General features: G+C 34.9%; 1 protein-coding gene across 2 annotated transcripts in view; it reads left to right on the top strand.

The window, feature by feature from the left end:
• Positions 1-26,584, top strand: part of LOC137408823 (methanethiol oxidase-like) — a 45,118-nt gene that overhangs the window by 16,438 nt on the left and 2,096 nt on the right. For both annotated transcript variants that reach the window (XM_068095403.1, XM_068095404.1), the window contains exons 4-10: positions 5,316-5,433; positions 11,418-11,594; positions 12,826-13,004; positions 13,778-13,856; positions 14,962-15,083; positions 21,359-21,564; positions 22,696-22,861. In XM_068095403.1, the coding sequence (XP_067951504.1) occupies positions 5,316-5,433; positions 11,418-11,594; positions 12,826-13,004; positions 13,778-13,856; positions 14,962-15,083; positions 21,359-21,564; positions 22,696-22,861 (1,047 nt within the window). The remainder of the gene's footprint in view (positions 1-5,315; positions 5,434-11,417; positions 11,595-12,825; positions 13,005-13,777; positions 13,857-14,961; positions 15,084-21,358; positions 21,565-22,695; positions 22,862-26,584) is intronic.

Below are 26,584 nucleotides of genomic sequence, written 5' to 3'. Positions count from 1 at the left end.
GTTGCATCACAAAGCAAATAATTTAATTATTAGAGATTTTAGGATCTATAATAAAGTAATATAATATAAGGATTTTGTAAATAATAAAGATAAAAATTAAACAAAACGTATTTTGGTAAATTTGATATGAACGCTATTAAGCTTGACACAGCTCTGGAAGTTATATAAAACATTCATCAATGTTTTGAATCAGGTTTATGATAGGCGCTACAACAAACTAACAGAGAAATGTCGGTTTTATGTTTTAACTAGATCGTGTTTGCAGAAGTTTGACATAATTTTGTTAATATCCATTGGCCACTAGTGAACTGAGTAACTCACATTTTCACATTGCACTGATTAGTAGGTTGGACAGAAAATAATTCTGACACTCTGCAGATATTGATGTTAAAACATTGTGTGCAATTTTCTTTCCTATTATAGGAAACCATGTTTGTCTGTAGCCACACTTACTGGGTATAAAAATCAATTGCAGAGCTCAGGAATTGAACTCAGACCTTCTGTTTTGCATCTAAGCGCGCTAAAATGCGCGCAGTGCAATCACTTTGCTGCATTTTGGGATAATTGTGCACATAGTTATTACACCAAATGTCAGTACTAGTGTCATATTATCAGAGCAGACAGTATTCATTTATTTCAAGACATTCTAAAAGTCAACCATAGAGCCTTGTTATAATCTCACTCTGCCTGAAACAGCTCAAAATTTTGAATTGTTTTCCAAAGACTGCCAACCTCATTCAGGCTAAACTAAAAGTTTTTAACAAATAATTTATGCAGTTACAACTTTAAATTGTTGGATAGCCTTAGTAACTCATTTATTATTATTCGATGAAGTTGAGGTACCCATGCTAACAATGGCTTTTGAATAGTATGTGAGGAGAATCTAGGTTGTTCATATTTGCTTTACAAAAATAGCAGTAAAGTGTTCATATACCTGCAATCAGTTAAAAACTTTTTGCCGGAGTGCGACTAGTGGCTAGTACCAGTGCTAGGGTATAACTCACTTGCTGCTGAAGTATGACTAGTGGCCAGTACTAGTGCTAGGGTATAACTCACTTGCTGCTGGGGTTTGACTAGTGGCTAGTACTAGTGCTAGGGTATAACTCACTTGCTGCTGGGGTATGACTAGTGGCTAGTACCAGTGCTAGGGTATAGCTTACTTGGCACTGGGGTACGACTAGTGGCTAGCACTAGTGCTAGGGTATAGCTGACTTGCTGCTTGGGTACGACTAGTGGCTAGTACCAGTGCTAGGGTATAACTGACTTGTTGCTGGGGTACGACTAGTAACTAGTGCCAGTGCTAGGGTATAACTGACTTGCTGCTGGGGTACGACTAGTGGCTAGTACTAGTGCTAGGGTATAGCTGACTTGCTGCTTGGGTACGACTAGTGGCTAGTGCTAGTGCTAGAGTATAACTGATTTGCTGCTGGGGTACGACTAGTGGCTAGTACCAGTGCTAGGGTATAGCTGACTTGCTAATGCTACTACAGCATTAACATGGTTAGTAGTTAATGTTAACCACTAGGTAGATAACATGGTTATTAGTGGCAAAGCAGTTGGAACAAAGTGGGGAGGAGTATATAATATGACAAATAGTCATCAATCTATGACCTTCTATGTCGCTCGGATCTCGGTACTACAGAGTAAACAGCATGTGACACAGAAAACTGCACCAGGACAAATACCATAGTTTATCTTGTGCAAAGCAGAGGAACTTCTATAGGCCTATTCACCAGAATTAGACGGTCTGTGTCATTGTTATATGCTGTCCACATAGACCTATTAACTATACTTAATAGTTAGTATAATATAGTTAATAGGTCTATGGCAGTCCATGACCAAAGCTTGCTCGATATTTTGAAATGTCGACAACCAAACAATAGTAAATTGATATTTCTCACTTACTCTATGAAATGTTACCTCTATGAAATCTTAAGGCATTGGCTTGTTATCGCCTCTATCAAGTCCCGTTCAAAGCGTTGATGATTGCTGAAGTGTGTCATGCCATAACCGTGTCAAGGTCAATAGATTGTATTCAAAAAATAAAAAATGTACATTTTTGTTTAGTCTTCATTGTTTAGTTATTGTATGTATACAAACTTGTTACTTGAAGTCCTCAAGTCTACGCATTTGTCTCTTCAGGATACCCATAGACTTATTAACTATGTATAGTTAATAGGTCTACGATGATACCACATTCTAACAGCCTTTCGATCAATATTTCAAGACTTACTTTTTTTCATGGCCATTTTTTTCTCAACTTGATCAAAGTCAGTAAAGCTGAAATGAGTTGATCATTTGTCATTAGAATCTTTGCTTGGATGAGACAAACATTCTTATGAAGAGCTCATACAATGAGGCATACAAACTGCAAGCTTTTGTTGTACTGTAATTAGCCAATAGCATCGCAGAGTGTTGCAGCTAGCCAATAGCATCTCAGTGTTGTAATTAGCCAATAGCATCTCAGAATGTCGCAGTTAGCCAATAGCGTCTCAGAGTGCGGCCGTTAGCCAATAGCATCACAGAGTGTTGCTGTTAGCCAATAGCATCTCAAAGTGTTGCAGTTAGCCAATAGCATCTCAGAGTGTTATAGTTAGCCAATAGCATCTCAAAGTGTAGCAGTTAGCCAATAGCATCTCAGAGTGTTATAGTTAGCCAATTGCATCTCAAAGTGTTGCTGTTAGCCAATTGCATCTCCAAATGTTGCATTGCTATATTTCTGGGTAGCTGCAACGGAAACAGCTTTGAAATTGCATCCCAATAATTACACCAATCCTGTTCTTATCATTCTCTGCTGTCACAAAGTCAGATCTCAACTAGTTTTGGCTCATCTACTGACAGCTACATTTTACATCTGTCTTGTGTACGGTTGGCTCTCAACTCTGACTGTATCACATGTTGAGCTGATAAAACCCTAGCAGATGAGACTAAATACCTAAATTGCCGACACTATGTTTTCATGACAGGGTTACTTTGCATGTTCACATCATCTGCGCGATGGGAACAGCAAAAAAACCCGCAAGCCAAGCAAATTTTTTTACTCTCAAATTGGTATGGATTGTTTCATGTTTTCATGCAAGCTATTCCATTTTAAAAATTGTCCACACTTCAGTCTTCCTACTCAATTTCAGCAGTTCGTAGCACGCTGCTCTGGCATAAAACTCCTTTTTTTAACAAAGCTATTTTCACTATTCGAGTCTTTGCTATGAAAATGCTCTACTGCTACTCACTAGTGTTTCTGCTTCACTTTGCCATTACATTAACATAAGGAACACAAAAGTAAAATTGTGATCAGGCATCCTGACTTAGTGCAACTAGTTGACTACAGGTGAATTGAAAAGTGGCGGTGACTTGACAGCGAGTCTATTATAACAAGTTTTGTTTTGACAGATAAATTGCAAATTGTGAAAAGATCTATAGTGCAACTACGAACGTTTGAAACGGTAGGGTGCGAATTTTTCAGCAGCGGGCAGCTCCAAACCCATTCAAAGCATGGAAACACAGTAATACATGTAGATGCAATTCTAGATTTACCGGGTTCAAATCCGGCTATGAAGTATTTCTCACCAAGCATGGCGTAATCCAAACTTTTGCCGGTCTGTGATAACAATGTGTACCTTCTATCATGATAAGAGAGATAAACAGATGAGGAGGTAGGCCCCTGGCCTGGCATGCCTCAAGTTTAGTTTGCATTTATCTAAGCCTGCATCGATGCCGGCTGAATTGGAAGCTGCAGTCAAAATGTCAAAGGTTATGCAAGCGATTCACTTAGTTCTTTCACTGAGATAAATCTGGGCAGACGTACATACACGCTCTGCTGAAATGATCACCTAAAATGATAACCGCTATGAGGGAGTGTTAGCATGGTAACCAATCACTGTTTCCATGACACGCTGGTCTTCATCTTAGCATCATCAGCAAGATGGAAACAGCAAACACCCACAACTCAAGCGAGTTTTGTAACTCACAAATTTATATCGAATGTTTCATGCTTTCGAAAGGTACAAACGGCATTTACTAATGATGCACAAGAAATTGCCATGCAAGCTATTCCATTTTAAACATTTTCTACACTTTAGTCATTTCTATTTCGATTTTAGCAGCTCCGAGTGCGCCACTATGACCTCTGACCTAAAGTCTCTTATTTTTTCAGCAAAGCGCTTGTCTTAATCCGCAACATGCGAATATCCATTGAAATACTTATTGCACGGTAATTCAACGTGTGCACAACTCCAAATCTACATCATCCGCACGAAGGAAACAGTGCATGTTTATACAAGCACTGTTGCACAAACAATGGCGCTGTGGTCTTGCCTGAACGCGACTGTCCAGTGGTAAGGGAACCTCAATGACTGGAGACATGATCAGTTCCAGAGCGCAATTTAAGGTTGAATGTCATTCTGTCCCAACCAAGGTGACAGGAAGGACATCCAAGGTCACCAGTGGCCTTTTTGGCAATTGAACCCTTAACTATTGTTTGCGGATTACGTTTTCCAATTACACTTACAGAAACATTTTTTAATTTCAGCTCCTTTGCACTAATTTACCCTTGCGAGTCACTGTACTTTTTATAACCATCAGCAGCACATGTTTTTTTGCTTTAGTAATGATCAGCTAAGTTTAATGTCATTATGAGCTGCCGAAGGTGTCTGCCCTTCCTTCACTAGTGTTACATGCTACGAATTTTTGAGCTTCGAAGTTGTGGCTTTGATCGTAGGAATGAGGAGGTCGAATTTACATGATACGCAAGAGTGGTCGCACCACTCGCAATTATTCGTAGCTGATGAGTTTGCGTGCTACGAAGAAATTGTCAGACAACTCCACGTTTTCTATACTAGTCTGTTGCGCTTTTATCTACAACGGGGCGTATAATTTATATCGCGACTGGCACTCCTAAAATGCGTCTACGGTCAAAAGTCAATGTCAAAGCGTGTAAGAAATTTTTTTTTACATTTCGGAGTTAATATATTTTTATTTTGAAGATAGTATTTTTAAAACACGTTCATTAAAACAGAGATGCTGTAAGCACGTCACTAATGAAGACGATAAAAATCCAACCTCCGGTGGTAAAAGATGTGTGCAATAATACGAATATTGATGTTTACATGATACGCAGTACTTTGTTGTTGACATAATGTTTTCAAAAATACCCCCTTAAAACGGAGGTTTGAATCGCTTCGAAGATTTAAAGATTCGACGTTTTGAACCATTTACATGCTACGAAGATGAAAAATATGACAAAACTTCGTATCATGTAACACTAGTGTATGTCAGTCAAGATGTTTAATTTGACATGATATTACTTGTGCTTGCAGGTGGTTGAGCCATCGGAGATGAAGGCTTTAGGCTGTTCAAGGCCTCATACAAATCACTGTATGAAGAATGGAGATGTCCTCGTCAGCACCTTGGGCGACGAGAATGACAGCAACAAAGGTTTGACAGCATTTCAAGCAATTGGAAGCCAAATTCATCAGTATGAACCACGTAGATAGGGGCACCATTGAATCACGTGTTGGTGGAGTTATATTCCCACATTTTGCAAGTTTGAAAGCAGGTATTTGATGATAGCTGAGGTATTTTAGTCAAGTTTGTGATCAAATCACCAAAAATTTTATTTCAGTGAACTTAGTTATTTAGTGAACAGGTTTAGCTTTTTACTAAATGGAGCATTAAGGATTGCTTTCTCTTTCATTCCTAACCAATATTTAAAAAATCCTTCAGGTTGAGTACCATAGACCCGCTTTTAATGTAGAGAATCCGTGCTGACAACATCCACGTTATAGTCATTTTATGTTAGACGATCAGTAAAATATATGTAAATCACAAGATTCAAGTTTCCGTTACAAGATTCTCTCGAACCCACCACTTTGTCCCTTCAAAAAGGAAAAAGCTAAACTTAGCCTTTTAATTTATTGCATTTTAATCTTATGCATCTTTTAAAACCGTCGCTTGAGATCTTTATAACTAGTTCAAATTCACAGTCTGCTATAACCTAATGGTTAGATGTGTAACAAACATTTTGGGTAATCATAAAAATGTTTTTATTTCCTTTGGCCACTACTCATCCCCTAACCGAAAGAGTAATTACTAGCATCGCCAGCTGAAATTGACTTGGAAAAGATAATTCCAAGTTTATAGAAATGAATACGACTAGGCTATTTCTTGTCTAGCACCACATTCAATAGATATGCCCATAAATCAACACGCATATTATGGCTTCAACCCTACAAACATATATTTTATAAGTGTATGTCCCAAGATGCAGACAACGGATACAATGCTACATTGCACTGCAACTAATAAATATTCTCTTGTTCCACCTTGCAAATAGCAGCGTGTGAAATAATATCTAAGCCTTGTTATTGCATCATACCAGCGAAATGAATATAATTAGGAATATATGCATCCTAAACAACAAGAAGCATTCTTGCAGTGAGTGACACTCGCGTGATGTCCCTGTATACTGACCAGCGATGCCGGTAGGCCGTAACGAGGTTAGAGCTAACCAAAGTATTTGTAATGCATCTACCACATGGTGTCAAAAGCAGTTGACAAACATAATAACTGCTCATCAATCCTTCTGATGCATACGCTTATCTTTGGTAAAAATAAGGTAGTCAAAAGACTGATTGAAGTTCTAGTAGGCAGTACAGCTAGTATACACTGGAACCCAGGAATACTGCATTAATCCCTTTCAGGATTGGGTTCATGAGGTGAAAAAGCTATCTGGAGGCGCCTCTTCACGCCTATGCCTTTTAGCAATTCTATTTTGAAAAAATACTCACCTGTTTCTGGCGACTGCTAAAATATTTATGTAATGACCCATGCACTTGTTATTAATGTCCCACAATGCACTTGTTATTAATGTCCCACAATGCACCTGTCATTAACGCTCTCTTTTAGGTGTCTTTTAGGTGTCTTTTAGGTGTCTTTTAGGTGTCTTTTAGGTGTCTTTTAGGTGTCTTTTAGGTGTCTTTTAGGTGTCTTTTAGGTGTCTTTTAGGTGTCTTTTAGGTGCCTTTTAGGTGTCTTTTAGGTGTCTCTGTGCAGCAAATCTAGCAAGGTTTCCAAACTAACTGATAGCATTCCTTATTTCTGCCAATGATGTTCGGTTCTGTCTCCCCTTCTCCGTATTTCTTTATTGTTTTTAGCTCCAGCACCATAGTAACCAACTTGTTGCTTGTTTCTTTACAATCACTAGCTACTTTAGGACCTATGGCTAACAGTTAGAGTTTGGTATATGCACTAAAAAGCACAGGTAAATAGATATCATAAACACTCACACAAGATAAACATGTCACAATCTTTTGCCGATTCTTCACTTAGTTAGCCATAAACAGCGGATAGCATCTGAGGTATTGTAGGAGGATGTGGGTCAATAATGTATGGAAATCTTATTATCTTTTGGCTACACCGTAAGATGGGCAAAATATTGTAGTCAGGTGCTAAAAAAATCATCGTATTTCACGTTGTAACCTAAAAAACCATATCCTAGGGCTGCTGTATTCCTGGGTTCCACTGCAGAACTATAGGTAGTCATCTTGCTTGATTCAAGGCATCGCATAAAGAGAAGAACCATAGATTCTTGATTAATTGGTCACTTTTCTTACATATTTAAGCCAGCTGTGTGTATGACATAGCGCTATTTCTACTGTTATCATTAGGTATTGCAAGTTAAGTGTCGTGACCAGTTTTTATTATTATTTTACTATTTCTGTCTGCTGCCACAAATTCAGTCTGCTAATCAAGATTACAAATAAAAATAACACGACTGTTGATAAAACTGCCATAAAAACCGAAGAGCCGCAAAGCACAGCACCTTGTTCACATAGAACAGCCTATAGTTGCGCAAGCGTGAACTGAATAACTTGCTTACTCCTAGAGCATTCTAAAAACAAACTTTTTTCAAATGGCATGCGTAGTGGTTCGCCTCAATTTGGCTCGTCTCCAAGCCGCTGCGTAACTAGGGAAAAAACTAAATTTGGAAGTATAGAGGTTTACATGTGGAATGTAATCTGACCAAAGTTAATCGTGAGGCACGTGTTCCTTGATGCAAGCCTGTAGCATGCGTGTCCTTCACACTATCACCCTATCGCTATCATCAGCAAGATAGAAATAGTAAAAACCAGTTTTGTTACTTGCAAACTTTTATCGCATGTTTCATACTTGCGATAGATGGAGACGGCACATGTGAATGATGTGCGAAATGATGCTATCCCATTTTAAACATTTCCACTTTTCAGATGTTACTAATTTGATCCGACGTAGAATTCCAACCTTTTTAAACAAATCAGCCGCGTTAATCTACAACATACAGATATCCATCGAAATACCTATCTCACAGTAAGTCAACGTGTAGGCAACTCTAAATCCGTACAATGGAAACATGATACATACATACTGTTTGCTATAGAGATCACTACGCCTAGACATATATTAGAGACTAGGCATATAGGAAACTTGTAGAAAAAAGTAGATGTTGGGGCTGCAGTCATTAGCCGAGTTTTTAACCCATCACCAGAGCAGTTTCACTAATCTAGTTGATAAGGTTGACACTTTAATGAAGTTGGAGTTATCACATCATGAAACCTTTTATAACTGCAGCAGCATCAGTTGATACATTCATTATATATATATATATCACTCTATTATAACTATTACCACAAGAGTTAGTAGATTAACTTTAATAAGTGTCATACCTTTATACTGTGAAACTTCTACTTACGAAAGACTGTATATACACAAATGGTAAATTAGGAAGTCTTTTGGTAAAAATTTTGTTTGGACTTACCAAAGATATCTCTATTGCAGATACAAAAGGCTTCGTATTGCCTTTCGTTCGTATGTTTCGTATCATGGCCAGTTTGTCATGAACGTACAATGCCTTTGCCTCAGTTTTCTTTAATTAGGAAAATCGGTAAACGAAAAGTGTTTTGTTTGTGTTGTATAATTTGGAGTTACCATTTGTTACATACATAGTAGGACAGCTTTTGTTTCGGGTAGTTCACGTTCTGGTTATTTATATGATGACATGGTTTTTAGTTTGTACAGATGTAAATAAATCTTTTCGCTTACATTTTCAAAAACATTTATTCTGAGCAAAAAACAAGACAACAATACGGCAGCCTTCTCCTCTGACCTTTGTCCTACTTTTAGCGGTCTCCGCCTAGCCTCATCTAAATGGCTAAGGCCAAAGGTAAACGAACGTACCCGTCATTGTTTTATTCATTATTTCACTGTTTTTTTTTCTTTCTGTGTTTACTTTTGTATTTATTATGTAGTAATACAATCGTAATATGTATATATTACAGGTTTTAGAAGTTATATGTATTTATGATTTATACAAATGATATATCCGAGTTTTGTTGGGCTTGGAGCTGGTTAGGATATTTATATGGTAAAATCAATTTATCCTTACAAAATTTTCTACTCATAAAACAGCTTCTGAAATAAATTAATATTGTATGTAGAGGTCCTACAGTAATGAGTTTGTATGTAGAGGTCCCACAGTAATGAGTTTGTATGTAGAGGTCCCACAGTAATGAGCTTGTATGTAGAGGTCTAACAGTAATGAGTTTGTATGTAGAGGTCCCATAGTAATGAGTTTGTATGTAGAGGTCCCACAGTAATGCGTTTGTATGTAGAGGTCCCACGGTAATGAGTTTGTATGTAGAGGTCCCACAGTAATGAGTTTGTATGTAGAGGTCCCACAGTAATGAGTTTGTATGTAGAGGTCCCACAGTAATGAGTTTGTATGTAGAGGTCTAAGAGTAACGAGTTTGTATGTAGAGGTCCCACAGTAATGAGTTTGTACTAACAGCACAGCTTTTCTACAGTTTGCAGTTTGTCCATCCCTTGACAAAACAGTTTGTATCTAACACCTCCACTTTTATTGATAGTTACACTGCTCCAGAGAGCAGACTTTCATGCCTCTCCAGAGTTCATCTGCACACCTCTAGTAAAGCACTCAAGCAAATGTTTACTAAATAGCATCATAGTAATTCAAATGCTGAGTTAACCCTCTCTATAAAAGGCTTATCATTCTATACGAATCAATTAAGCTTTGTTGACCATTACTAAGATAATCCCTCATGTCCAAATATTTGTGTTTGTGTGTCTTTGTTGAAATTCATTTAACTAACTTGTAGTACTTCTAGATTAATTTCAAGTATTTGTTAGGCATAGCATTTGACTGTACTCCTATTAGCTGGGTGACAGAAAAAAGCGGGTGCTTGTGCCTATAGCTCTCATGGTATAGCCAAACTTTGACACACAAGTTAATTTGTCTGTCAAAACCGCATTAAAAAACTATTGCTGTAAGAATGCGCTTAATTTTCTTTAACTCGTTCAAAATTTAACAAAACAAAAGTCAATAATTAAGTAATCACGTAAAGCATTACAATAAATATAACACATAAACTTATGTACAAAAAAGTTTCAAAACTCATATTAAATGTGAAAAATAACTTACTGAAATTTTACTAATTAGTAAAGACCTGTTAATGACAACGTAGGGTTAGCAGGGTTAATCTCACAATGCTTCATTGATCATATCCGATAACAAAGTTCACACTATCAGAAACCCATCCATGTTTACATCAGCAAATAGTCTATGTTATAGCGTTATCATTATACAGCGGAAACGATAAAATACAAGTCTTGCAGCGACTGTCATGAAATAAAATATAAATCGAGCAATTTTCAATGGTTAATTTCTATAGTAGAAGTTGTGCGATATACGTATATCATATATATATATATATATATATATATATATATATATATATATATATATATATATATATATATATATATATATATATATATATATATATATGTACTAGCTGTGCTACCGGGCGTTGCCCGAGTAATAAAAAAGTCTTTGGACAGAAAATTGATTTGTATTTAATATATAACAACATTTCCCATTCTAACTTTCAAACTAAATATCGTGAGAGAAGTGTTTTATGTAGTTGAAATAAATTAAGAGAAAAATAAAAACAACTGTAAAGGTTTTAAAACTTTGTCAAACAACTGTAACTTTCAAGCTGTTAGCCAGGCACATTGCTAATGGAAAATTTTAGTAAGCTGCTTAATAAGCTAGGCTTCTAATGGCGGTAAGCCATGACTTTGCGTCTACATTGTTGTCCAGCTACAACTATTCTAATAATTGCTATAGCCAAACAATCAAACCTACAAGTACACATATGGACATACTTTGAGAAATATGCATATAGATATATATATATATATATATATATATATATATATATATATATATATATATATATATATATATATATATATATATATATATATATATATATATATTTAGATGTATACGATTTCAACATACAAATTTGTAGCTTCTATATATAGTTTGAGTAGAAATGTTTTTATTTGGTTTCTTATTCACAGGTTCCTTTGTGGTACTCGATGGTAAAACATGGAAATTGAAAGGAACTTGGGGAGACCAGACCGTCAAGTACAGCTATGACTTTTGGTACCAATACCGTGAGAACACACTCATCTCTACTGAGTGGGGCAAACCAAGCAGCTTCTGGAAAGGCCTTGATCCAGCCCTTGTTAAAACAGGTAAGCAGTTGAAGGAAAATTGGAAGGCGAGCTATTGTAAATAATAAACTATCCATGCGCTTGATTTGAGTCAGCAGCAGAAGATTTGGCGACCTTGACCTGAAACAGTCACTTAGTAGCCATTAGTATGGTTCTCGCTTGTTTAGATTAATTGCCGAATTAATTGCCAATTTAATATTGTGGAATTTACATAATAAATTATGTAAACAATTTAACGATACAAATAATATTTATAAATAATTACGGTTTTTTGAGGTATTTTACATTTTGAATCATTGTATGAGCTTATATATTAAAATGTGATAAATGTGTAGGTCTAAATTGCATATTTAAGTTTGTAAAAATGTTTCGGATTACAGAAATTATAAAGGATTGTTAAAAATAAACCAGGTTATAAAATAAATAAACTGGATGAAGAACAGGTGCCAACACTGTCAGCCTGCAAGAGTTGTAGTCGCTATTTACAAATCAAGCAGCCTGTCAGGAACAAAAATAGACGGGATGGTGCTTTCAATTGTTGTCACTGATTTGTTTTAAAAGCGTGGTGTTTCATTTTTAATGGTGTTTAAATGATCACACACTAGTCATAGGCCTTATCAATATAGCTGCACGTTTTCCAATTAAAACTATTAAAAAGCTTACATGGTATCTGACAGAACACTTATAAAATGACCAATTGACTTTGTGAGGAAATTACAAGCATAAATCAACCTATACTGCGCTTCCATGCTTTGAATTGGTTCGGAGTTGCTTTCACTCCGAATCATGAAATGGTAAAATCTGAATGCAATCAACTCCATTTCGCTTCACTAAATTAGTGCAAAAACATTCACTGTGGGCAAGTGTGTCTACTTTAACAAATTTTGTTTTTAGAGGTTATTGCAAATCTTGGAAAGATTTATATATAGTGCTACTTCGAATCATTGAGACAGTAAGGTGAAAGTTAGTTGGCGGCAGGTAACTCGGAGTTCATTCAAAGTATGGAAACACAATAAAGAATTTTATTGCTTTTTAATTGTTTATTTTGCTCGCAAAAATGCAGATTGTAAAATGATCTTTTACAGCAGTAATATCAACAGCCATACTGCTGCTGCCAGTGATGCTGTTGCCGATTACACTGCTGCCAGTGAAGCTGTTGCAGATTTCACTGCTGCCAGTGACATTGCAGCCAATAACACTGCTAGCATTAAAGCATATTCATATTGGGTTGTGTCACTTGATGTTGTTATAGACTATGGATCTGACCTACATGTGTGGGATTTTAACAAGAGAGAATACCAGTACAAGATAGAACTCGGGGACGATGGCCGTATGCCCCTTGAGATTCGCTTTCTGCATGATCCCACCAAGTCAGAAGGGTTCGTTGGATGCGCCTTTGGAAGTACCGTTTATAGGTTCTTTAGAAATGCTGTAAGTGGACCCGTCGACTTTATTGTAGAAAAGCACCAAGTTTGATCAGATGCACTAGAGCTCACAATCATTGAGAATTTGTAAAGCTACGTACTTTAGCAGTAATGGATGGTTAGTCATAAAGACCAATATGATTATTTGCTCTGTCAGGAAGGTAAATAAGTCTAACTTCAAATTTATTAAATGATAAAAATTAATATTAGTTAGTAATGATAACAATAATAATGAATAAAAAATGTTTTAAATCTTAAACAGATTACAACCTCGGCTTACTGCGGATATATGCTAAGAATAAACCATATTTTCCATCATGTACTCCAAGTGTTCAAAAAATAGATTTGAGGCAATGTTTAATAGGGACCAGTTGTGATACGAGACTAGACTATGGAACCTAACTAATACCTTACGTATATAACTCTCTTGCAAATTTAAATCTATCGTAAATCGACTAAATATATATAATCATAATAATAATCTAATATACGGAGTTGTCTGATCCTTATAAAAAAAACAAAAGGCTGATGGACAACTGATAGTTGTTTAGGGCTCAGCCAAGCTTAATTCTGATAGGGTATATATTATTAATGGCAAACTAATCAGTTCACTATCAAAAATTTAGATTTTTCATGCCACCCTTTTTCTAGAAAACCAAACTTCTACTCTGCATTGCGTAAAGTTTGTAATTTTAAAATACTTGGAAGGTATTATACGTAAGTAGCTCACTGCTTTCAAGCTGTCATGGAATATACTAGAAGTCTAGTTGGTGATTGTAGATGGGACAGTATCAAGCAGAGAAAGTGATTAGTGTTGAAGAAAAGAAAGTTGAAGGCTGGATGCTGCCAGTAATGCCCGGTTAGTCAGTTATAACATTTGAAATCTAGAGTTGATCATTTGGGTGATTTAAAAAAATATACTATTATATCAATTGCAATTATTAAAATTTGATTACAGTTTTACAAGTGTGCATAGTTTAAATGGATTTAATTTGTAGAACAAGTGAAACCCATTTCTACAGCTTGCATCTTCTAATGGCTTATTAAATAAAGCGGTTGAAAGAATTGAATGAACTAAAGTAAAGAGAAGACAACTACTTACATATTCTAATATTAAGTTCCAGACATTTTTAGTTTGTTATAGGCTTTTATTTAGCCTCGTTTCTCAATCTGTAAATTTGGAAAAAAGACGTCTTATAACAATAGGAAGCTCTATACAAGTAAATATAATAAAATACTCAACTCCAGGCAGCTAGCTGTTTTGTCCTGTTATGGACTCATTAGCGAAGCAGAGTGACATAGAAGGCAAATCCTAAACAGGATGTCAAAGGGTTGGTCTAGCACCATTCCAAAGTTCACAAGCTGTAAAGCAGCACACTCAATGAGAAATCCTTTCGTATATATACAGTACATGTATATATACAGCACATGTATATACACATGTACTGTATATATACAGTACATGTATATATACAGTACATGTATATATAACATTTGTACAAATAAAATTGCGATTTCAAGCATTATTATCTCAGCATCATCTACTTACTTCTGATAGCAAGACATCGTTAACACTGTTGACATCCTTTCATTATAAACTCCAATAGTACGTTTAGTGTGATGAACCCAACACTTTTATGGTAATAAAAGTGCTGGGTTCAAACCCAACTCCCAGAGATGTTTTTTAACTAACTATATAGGGTTTATGTAACGAATCTCTTCTGCAATGAACAACTACGTGTTCTAGTTTGATCTAATGATGACAAAAAAGCATTATTTTTACTGTTGCTAGTTTCATCGTTCTTTAGGGTTTTCTTACAAGCTTTGGATAACAATGACAAAATACAATTAGAACATGCTGTGACAATATTAACATTGCAATTCTGCAGAGTTGTGCCAACATTTTGGCAAATTAGAACCATAAGTTTACAGCGCTATTATATCCCGCCTACGATCTGTTTTAGGTATCATTACAGACATCCTTTTATCGATGGACGATCGTTTCCTGTACTTCTCTAACTGGGTACAAGGTGACCTGCGACAGTACGACATTTCCGACACTCGCAATCCCAAACTTGTCGGAAGAGTAAGTACTCACAGTAGAATTGGCTGTATACAGTGTTCGTTAAATTCAGAAGCTATGTCTCCTTAATAACTGTTAGTCTGAGATGATAATAATTAAAAAATTTTATTGAAATTAAAATTTATTTGAACTTCAAATTTTTAGTTTCTTGTTTACTAATGTAGTTCATCAAATATGGCTGAACATACATGTAATTAATTTTAATGGAGAATTAAAGACAAACTCAATCACGTTTATTTACCTCATTGCATACCACGAGCCATGTAGCGCTCGTGTATGACCAAAAGCCAGGTGGTGCGGCTTTAGTAGGCTTCATACAAAATGTTTTAGAATATCAAAGGTTTACTTGCAACAAAGTTCTTGTATCAAAATACTCACCATGTCTTACTCTGTTGTGTTGTATGTGCAAAATATGTGGAAATGTGATTACAAGCTGTCAAAAGCTCAAAAACGAACAGTTAATCGCCGCCATCACAAAACCGCCGTAGATTAGAATCTCTTTCCAAACGGCTCAAATAGCACGTAGTTGTACAAGATGGCTTTTGTTTACACTTTCACGCAACCTCATTCGTCGAAATATTTTCACAAATATACTTCACGCATTCAATAAAACCATGCCTTTGGTTCTTTCGGGTCTATTTTATTGTCATTGTAATGCTGTCACTTTTAGCATTGATATCTTATAACTTACCGTAAAAAATCATTAAACTTTTTAACCTTAGCTCGAAGGAGTACATATCATTGTCTAATAATTATGGCGAGCCTGTTGGTCACCTGTGATAATCAAAAATCGCTGCAGAAATCATTTGCGAAGTATTGGGTCACATGATCAGATTACGACTAGACCATTAGACCAAGTCAAAACAACACTGTAAAGTAGCGAGCATCTATATTTAATACGGGGTCTTTGGTAAAACCCAAAGTGTTTGTCATAAACTAATGCTACGAGAAGTTTTATATTGAACCTTTTATTGGCCTTTCAATTTACGTGAGAACATCACATGACAAAACGTAATGACAACGTCAAAGAAATAAACTGATTCCAATCTACGGCGGCTTTTCGTTTTCGAGCTTTTAAGAGCTTGCAATCACATTTTCACATATTTTGCCTGTACAACACAGCAGAGTAAGACATAGTGAATCTTTTGATACCAAATAACTGTAATGTGAATTTTGTTGCAAGTCAACCTTTAAGGCGTTAAGTAATTAGCCTGTCTTATCTGTATTTAAACAAAGTGAAACAAGTATTTGCACCTGCTGAGCCAATAGGAAGTAGGTTTACAGCCCAGGCTGAGCTTAGTTGTGCTTTGCAAAAGCATTATTTTTTATAACAATTTATTTGTTGCAATGACCAGCCATGTCTTACACATTGCAGCTGCCTCAAAATAATAGTACGAGTGACAGTGCTCATTCTATTTTTAACGGTAGTGATAATAGTAATAATGCTGGAAGCTATACTGATAGTAATAACGACTGATTTGGAACAAGTTAATACTCAGCTAGTAAAGAAGGGGCTAAAAAACTCTCCGAGCTCTAGAGCTGGAATGAGACAGGTTTTATAAGTTCGAGACGAAACTCAAGACACTGTCTTGTAAAAATTCAAGACACGAGACAATAAATCAATGAGCATTTGGTGGTGATTTCACTACACAAGGACTAGCGTACTTGATATATGAAATTGATAAACCTCTTTGTAAATTGAATTTTCTCCTGGTGTAAACGCTTTGAATACAACATTTTAATAGCAATATGCATGTATTTTTTGTAAACAAAAGTGACACAAACTGCTCTAAAATAGCAGAGTTATATATTTCTAAGAATTTTGAGCTTGATTGGTAATAATTATTATAAACATATTGCTTTGTGCATGTATAATTTTACCATCTATTAAATAGGTCTTACTTTATTTCCTGCAACTGTATTTTCCTTCTTCTGCAGCCATGTTTTAATAGCCGTGTGCAGGCGCTTTAGTTCTATTTCTTTTCTCGCGTTTGGCAATAGTTAGGTCGAGACAAGATCAATCCAGGACAAGACAGGTCGATACTCGAGATGTCTTGTGTCTCGTTCCACCTCTACCGAGCTCATTCTACAACATACTTACATACAACATAACGTTCGTACACATGAGTTATGGACATGTTTAACATAAGTTGCTGCCGAGCCAAATAGAACATGAATATGAAAAAAGACTTCATTATTATACAGTGGAACCTCGGTTCTCAACACAATCCGTTCCAGGTTGGTCGAAAACAGAGTTGTTCGAGATCCGAAACAGGTTTTCTCATTAAAATTAATATAAAGTTTTTTTTAACATTTTACACCATATACTGTATTGTATACTGCATACTATAAATAAAAACAGGTAGGTATAAATCGTGTTTAACTTTAATAAAAGATTTTCTATCTATGATGATGAAAAAAGAAAACAAAAAGTAAACATTACATATGCTTCGCTCATAAAACATCGAAAACATTAAAGGTTACAATACAATACCAAAAATCGCAGAAATTGATAATGAAACAGCAAAAGAATGCAATAGATTAGTTACATCAAAAATCGTGTGAAAAAGAAACTAGAAACAGCAATGGCACATTTACTTCACATCTTTGAAAAGAAATCTTCCTCCAAAACAATTTAGGGTAACTCGACTGGAGGAGCTGTGTCCCTAGAAAATCGTTTCGGTAGAGGCGACATCCTCCCAGATGGCTGTTTTTTTTACAGAATTAATGACGCGAAACTTCTCCTTTTTTTGAAAACCTTCCGCAAATGGCTCATAACAATGTCGTTAAACGTATAAACATTCTGCTTTCGGAGCTGTTCCGAACGTTTAAATCAAATGCGCATGGTCCGGTTTGGTCGAGAATCGAATTAATGGTCGAGATCTGAGACGAACAAATCTCAAATATTTTGGTCGAAAACCGAGTTGGTCAAGAACCGAAGCGTTCGAGAACCGAGGTTCCACTGTATAAGCAATACACGCAGTCATATGAAGCCTTAACAAACACTCCAAATAATAATAATGGTGCATCATCTACTAAACGTTAAAGTTACTTCACATGTTACCGGTATAAACATCAGTGGAATTACGGTATATATTATCAGTGAGCGAGCTTTTGACGGCACGTTCAATCGTAACATGAAAACCGTCATTGTTGCACTGGACTGCCACTGGCCAGTTTGAATTTAACATTGTAACATATTTGGAAAAACATTGAGCAAAGTTTCACTAATGTAGTTTATAAATTTAAGTCTAACACACGCACATTTAAATATACCTTGCTCTATAAATATTTGCTTTTTGTTTACTATTCACAGAATAGCAAACACAGGATTGAGAACTCTAAGCACACTTTAATGTTTGCAACATTCAGGTTTCAGCATGCAGTCATCGCAACAAGAATACCGCAAGGGAGTCATCCCAAACTTTGTTTGAAACATGCTAAAAAACTCTATTTATCATATTAAGGAGAAAAAACTTTTAAATTATGAAAATTTTGTTTATTCTAAATGGCAAATCTTGATTCAGATTTAAAATAACTATTCCAAAATATACTGGAATAATGGGGTCTACTTATACATGAGTAATACTTATAATGGTGTATTATACATGAATATGTACAGTATATAAGGATATAGTGACTAGAATGTAAAACTAGATCATCTTATTCTTATCTTCTTTTGAAGTTATGTTCCCTGTTCAAGTCATAGCAGCCTAGTTAGTGATTAGATTGTTTGTCAGGTGACTGTTACATGACGAATTCACCAGCACTAAACCAGCTTGTGGTGACTCCAGAAGAGAAACTTACAACAAAGCGTGATTATATATATATATATATATATATATATATATATATATATAATTTATGTATATATATATAATCTATGTATATATAATCTGTATATATATATATATAATCTATGTATATATAATCTGTATATATAATCTATAGATTATATATATAATCTATGTATATATAATCTATATATATAATATATAGATTATATATATATAATCTATATATATATAGATTATATATAAACAAATATAATATATATATATATAAATATATATTATATTATATTTGTTGAACCTATTTCAACAAAATAGTTACAATCAGATACTTACCGTACATATGTATGTATACACTGACTGTATATATGAAAATAATGAGTAAAACTTGCAAAAAGTTGGCGAATCTAAAAAACTAAACAGTGATCAGTTGAAACTTGTCACTCAACTTGTCAACAGTGATTCTGTTGAAACTTAAAAACTGAGATTCCAAACTATTATTTAATATTCAAAAGTTGTCCGCTTTTGCTAGAATAACTTGTGTTTCTTGTGAGTGTCACAAATTTGCTCAAATAAAACACAAGGATGGGTCATGTGAAATAAAGGTTCTCACACCAACTAACAAAAAAGTAGTCTATACGTATAGCAATTTTGTTTGAACTTTTAAAATTGCTAGGACTTTGGGCGTAGAACTTTACTGATGATGATGCAGTTACTGGACATTTCTTTATTACTTTATTACATTGACAAATACCAGCACCAACACCGTGAAGTCTAAAAACATAAAATTACTATACTAAGTACAAAATATAAGCAGCAATATTATGTAACGAGTAATTGGTTATAACAAGTCATCAAGCCGAGACATTACACAGGCACTCTTTTAGCAAATTACATCAATCAAGTGGTTGATACGTGTGAAAGCATTCATGGCGAAGCACAGTTCTATGATCACTAGTTTGTAAGAAAAAGGCAGAAGAAATAAAATAAACATACCTTTTGCCTTCCTTCTAGCACTTTGTCAAAAACGCTTGATAAATACAACCGTGTATAAAAATCTTAAATGAAGTTTGTAAGAACATATCAGTTTCTTTAATGGCTAGCAAAACCAGACTGAATAGGGTGAGTGCAGGTAAAATATATATAGGACAAAACAAAGGTATTTATTTAGTTATTACTCTTCTATCAGTCCCACCTGACTTGGAACCATACTCCGGTCCAATGACAGTATAGGCTACCCGGAAGAAACGCCACAATAACTAGGTCAGCAACAATAAATGCGAGGTCAGCAAAGCAGCTTTAGTTTGAACAACAGGAAACTGTTTGACCACTAGATATGTATGTTTTATTGCTGAAATGACCATACAAACAAATGAAATCATTTCTTTGTCAGGTAAATGTTTTTATGAGTGAGATAGTCTATGTGCAGCATACGTCTACAATTGTGTTAAAAGTATACAAATCTTTACAATACGCATGTGATTCTCCTTATTCTACCTGCATGTCCGACAGGTGAGCAAGATAAGACAGGCTTTATAACCTGTCTTATCCTGTCCTAACAATCTTGGCTGAGTGAACAAAAAACTTGAGTTGTGAAAAGAGTTATTAATGAATAATCACTAGTGTTACATGCTACGAGCTTTTGTCCTATTTTTCATCTTCGTAGCATGTAATTGGTTTAAAACATCGCATCTTTAATTCTTCGAAGCGATTCAAACCTCCAATTCAATGGTGTATTTTTGAAAACATCATATCAACAACGAAGCACTGCGTATGATGTAAACATCAATATTTGTATTATTGCACACATCTTTGCGATCAAAGGTTGGATTTTCATTGTCTTTATTTGGTGACATCCTTACAGCATCCCTACTAAGTTCTGTTTTAACGTATGTGTTTTAAAAATGTTACCTCTGAAATAAAAAATATTAAATCCGAATTTGAAAGAAAAATTTCCCACACGCTTTGATATTGACATTTGACCTTGGACGCATTTTAGGAGTGTCAGCAGCGATACAAAACATGCGCTCCGTTGTAGCTAAAAGCGCAACAGGCTAATTTGCGATCAAAGGTTGGATTTTCATCGTCTTTATTGGTGACGTCCTTACAGCATCCCTACGCAGCTCTGTTTTAACGTATGTGTTTTAAAAATGTTATCTCCGAAATAAAAAATATTAAATCCGAAATTGAAAGAAAAATTTCCCACACGCTTTGATATTGACATTTGACCTTGGACGCATTTTAGGAGTGTCAGCCGCGATACAAAACATGCGCTTCGTTGTAGCTAAAAGCGCAACAGGCTAATACAGAAAACGCGGAGTTGTGCGACAATTTCTCCGTAGCATGTGAACTCGTCAGCTATGAACAATTGGGAGTTGTGCAACCACTCCTGCGTATCATGTAAATACGTCTTCTTCATTCCTACTTTTAAAACCACAACTTCGAAGTTCAAAAATTTGTAGCTTGTAACACTAGTGATTATTACAGCTATTCTTGGGAGGCAGCATGACCACAGACAGCAAGGTTAAAACTATCAATGACCTCGAGCCTCAGCCTAACCCCGTCTACGTGAAAGGAAGAAAGCTGTATGGAGGCCCACAGATGGTACAGCTGAGTCTGGATGGAAAGAGGCTTTACCTCACAGACTCTCTTGTGTCTCCCTGGGACAAACAGTTTTACCCTGATATGGTCAAGTGAGTGTTTGTCAAAAGCAAATCAACCAATAATTACTCATAGCTCTATGATTAACACTGTTCATAAATCTACCAGTAATCCTACTCATATCTCTACAGCTAGTAACACTACTCATAGCTCTACTAGTAAGACTACACATATCTCCGCTAGTAACACTACTCATAGCGCTACTAGTAACACTACTCATATCTCTATTAGTAACACTACTCATATTTCTACTAGTAGCACTACTCATATCCCTACTAGTAACACTACTCATAGCTCTACTAGTAACACTACCCGTATCATTACTAGTAGCACTACTCATAGCTCTACTAGTAACACTACTCGTAGCTCTTCTAGTAACACTACTCATAGCACTACTAGTAACACTACTCATATCTCTACTAGTAACACTACTCATATCTCTACTAGTAACACTACTCATAGCACTACTAGTAACACCACTCATAGCTCTACTAGTAACACTACCAATAGCACTAATAGTAAAACTACTCATAGCACTACTAGTAACACTACTCATAGAACTACTAGTAACACTACTCATATCACTACTAGTAACACTACTCATATCACTACTAGTAACACTACTCATAGCTCTACTAGTAATACTACTCATATCTCTACTAGAAACACCACTCATAGCTCTACTAGTAACACTACTCATAGCTCTACTAGTAACACTACTCATATCTCTACTAGTAAAACCACTCATAGCTCTACTAGTAACACTACTCATATCTCTACTAGTAACACTACTCATAGCACTACTAGTAACACTACTCATATCACTACTAGTAACACTACTCATAGCTCTACTAGTAATACTACTCATATCTCTACTAGAAACACCACTCATAGCTCTACTAGTAACACTACTCTTAGCTTTACTAGTAACACTACCGATAGCACTAATAGTAACACTACTCATAGCTCTACTAGTAACACTACTCATATCACTACTAGTAACACTACCCAAAGCTTTACTAGTAACACTACTCATAGCTGGTATTTATGTTAGTGATATCTATGTAATGAAAGTCGACTTAAAGTTTAAAACTTGTTTCCTTTGTCGCTATGAAAATTGAATGTCAATAGTGCTTAAAACTGGGTCATAACATTTCTTGCAGAAATGGTTGCGTACTTCTACAAGTTGACTGTGATACTGAAAAGGGAGGCCTGACTTTAAACAAAAACTTTCTCACCGACTTTGGAAAGGAGCCCGATGGCCCAGTATTGGCTCACGAGATCCGATATCCTGGTGGAGATTGTACTAGCGACATCTACCTGCCACCAGTAAGTTGTACTAGCGACATTTACCTGCCACCTGTAAGTTGTACAAGCGACATCTAGCTGCCACCTGTAAGTTGCACTAGCGACATCTAACTGCCACCCGTAAGTTGTATTAACGACATCTACCTGCCACCTGTAAGTTGTACTAGTGACATCTACCAGCCACCTGTAAGTTGTACTAGCGACATCTACCTGCCACCTGTAAGTTGTACTAGCGACATCTAAATGCCACCTGTAAGTTGTCCTAGTGACATCTACCAGCCACCTGTGAGTTGTACTAGCGACATCTACCTTGCCACCTGTAAATTGATTTTACATAGTTTCAGATGTGTTGTTTATGTTATAGAGGTCTATCTATAGAGGTATATCTGAAACTAGGCCGGGTAATAAAAAAGTCTTTGGTCAGAAAATTGATTTGTATTTAACATATAACAACATTTGCCATTCTAACTTTTATTAATTCTTATATTTACTTAGTGTGTCTTTAACAAATATTCTCATGCAAATATATTGCGTTTTATTCGCGACCTAAAAAGCAGTTGGTAAACGTGTCAAGGAATTTTTACTATAATTAGAGTAGTGTCTGTTCATCTTTCCAAAGCCACGATTGGTGGCCGGGTAAAAAGATTTCATCCACATGAGATTTGAACTCCAGACAGTCTGCATGGGTGTTAGGGTAATAGTTACTATAATGTTAAAATAATTACATCATATAAAAAATCTGTCAAAAACTAAATTTAAGATTCCTAAATTATATGTAGCAACTAAATTATTAAAGCAAAAATCAGTAAAAAATTGTTTTTCTGTAGTCACATTCACTTGGCGACACATGAATTGAAGTACATGCCATAGAGTTATCTCCCCCTAGAGTGATAACTACCCTAGCGTTTCCGGTGCCATCAAGGAGCGATTAGGCCACGCCCATTTTTTGTGCTAGTCACTCGTGGTGATTGACAGAACAATAACATCAGCCATGAGAATGATCATTAATTTGCACAGTTAAGATAGTAATTAATGCTCATATTAAAGAAATGATGATTATAGTTTATTACTCTGATATATGCTTATTATTTAAAGCAATTCAATATCTACCAGGGATCGCTAAGCATATTATGGAAATGTTTACTTTTTCCTATCCATTTCCATCAATGATATGCGACCCCCCACAGCCCCATACAACAATGATATACAGCCAATGATATACAGCCCCTTGTATATTATTGTTTCCATAAACATAAATATTTCCATAATTTTAGGGAGATGGATATGGAAATTTTATTTAAGAAATATGGAAATTTTATTTTAGAAATATGGAAATTTTATTTTAGAAATATGGAAATTTTATTTTAGAAATATGGAAATGTTATTGAAATAAAATAATATGGAAATGTTATTGAAATGGAAGTAATATGGAAATGGAAATAATATAGAAATGAAGTAGGGAAATGTTATGGAAATGGAAATAATATGGAAATGAATTATGGAAATGTTATGGAAATGGAATTATATGGAAATGAATTATGGAAATTTTATGGAAATGGAATTAATATGGAAATAAATTATGGAAATTTTATGGAACTGATATGGAAATGAATTATGGAAATGGAAATTGTGACATACACCTAATCCCTGATATCTACTTGACTTGCAAAGGCACTGAATAGATAGTGTTAAGTAAGTGAGTTAATGCAATCAGTTACTCATAGATGAGATAGATAGTCATACTGAGGTTGTATTGCATTGGTGTGATGGGAAGCTAATCGACTGCCATCAACTATGAGCTGTACTACCCGAGTTGCCCGAGTAATAAAAAAGTCTGGACAGAAAATTTATTTTTATATAACATTTACCATTCTAACTTTTAAATTTCATATCATGAGAAAATATTTTTAAGCAGTTCAAATGAATTAAGAGTAAAAAGAAAACAACTGTAAAGGTTTTCAAGCTTTTTCAAACAACTACAACTTTTAAATTTCATATCATGAAAGAAGTGTTTTATTGAAATAAATTAGGAAAAAAAACTGTAAATGTGTTTAAATGTAAAATAATTAGCAAGTAATGGCTAAATATAATCTGTTTAGCTATGATTACAATGAAAAATTATTTAATAAATAAGGTAATAAAAAAGTCTATTTTATTTTTATATAATTATAATTTAGTATAATTAAGTATGTTATAATTTATTTTTATTTAACATATAACAACATTTGCCACTTTAACTTTCAAACTACATATTATGAGAAGTGTTTTGTGTAATTGAAATAAATGAAGAGAAGAGAGGGAATAAGAACAACTGTAAATGTTTTCAAGCTTTTTCAAACAACTACAACTTGTAAATTTCATATCATGAAAGAAGTTTTTTGTTGACATGAATTAGCAAGAAAAATGAAACTGCAAATGTGTTTAAATGTAAATGTGAAATAATTAGCAAGTGATGGCTAAATATAATCTGTTTAGCTATGATTACAATAAAAAATTATTTAATAAATAAAGTAATAAAAAAGTCTTTTTTATTTTTAAATAATTACAATTTAGTATGATTAGGTATAATTTATTTTTATCTAACATATAGCAACATTTGCCATTCTAACTTTCAAACTTTTTGCTTGCTTACATCAAGCAAAGATGTCCACTAACTAGTGGACATCTTTGCTTTAAGCTAGTCTATGTATTTGATTGATATGTATTGAAATCTAATATTACATGCAAGGGCTGTTTGTGAACTGTGGTGTCAATGAATCACTCTATCACCATACAATGTCAATACTTTCAGTTGATGGCAGTTGATTAGCTTCCCATCACACCAATGTAATACAACCCCAGTATGATTATCTATCTTATCTATGAGTAACCAATGATATACAGCCCCCCATGTGTGGGGGCTGTATATCATTGGAGTAACTGATTGCATTAACTCACTTACTTAACACTATCTATTCAGTGCCCTTGCAATGCATGTAGGTATTGAATTGCTTTAAATAATAAGCATATATTAGAGTAATAAACTATAATCAACATTTCTTTAATAAGAGCAATAATTACTATCTTAACTGGAAATTCATGATCATTCTCATGGCTGATGTTATCGTTTTGTCAATCACTGCGAGTGACTAGCACAAAAAAGGGGCGTGGCCTAAACGCTCCTTGTTGGCACCGGAAACGCTCGTGTTGTTGATGGCACAGTTATCACTCTAGGGGGAGATAACTCTATGGTACATGCTACAGAAGCAAGTGAAATTTAGTGGTAGAGTGAGTTATAAAAATATGCAGGTAACTTCCTATAGCCCACACTAAACATAGCTTAAATTAATTCATGTTTACATTTTGGTTTAATTTTTGCTATTGTTTTACAATTTTTCAATTTTTATTTTATACGTCTACCTCAAAGTTAAGAACTCCCTACAGTACATTGCAACATTACATTATATTGCAGATCATAACTACTAAATACACAAAGGTTACTGCAAGTAATTATAGTTACTAAGGTTAACATATTATTTTGTTACTAATTTTTAATATGTACAGTACGCATACAAAACTTTGATGATTTTCAACAAAAGGTGTTTTCATTAAATATTTACTATGGGTTTCTCTACCCCCTATACAAAATTTACTATGGGTTTCTCTACCCCCTATACAAAATTTACTATGGGTTTCTCTACCCCCTATACAAAATTTACTATGGGTTTCTCTACCCCCTATACAATATTTACTATGGGTTTCTCT

This window comes from Watersipora subatra, chromosome 11 (genome assembly GCF_963576615.1).
Source record: "Watersipora subatra chromosome 11, tzWatSuba1.1, whole genome shotgun sequence".
Taxonomy (NCBI): Eukaryota; Metazoa; Bryozoa; class Gymnolaemata; order Cheilostomatida; family Watersiporidae; genus Watersipora; species Watersipora subatra.
This window is presented reverse-complemented; position numbering and strand designations above follow the sequence as displayed.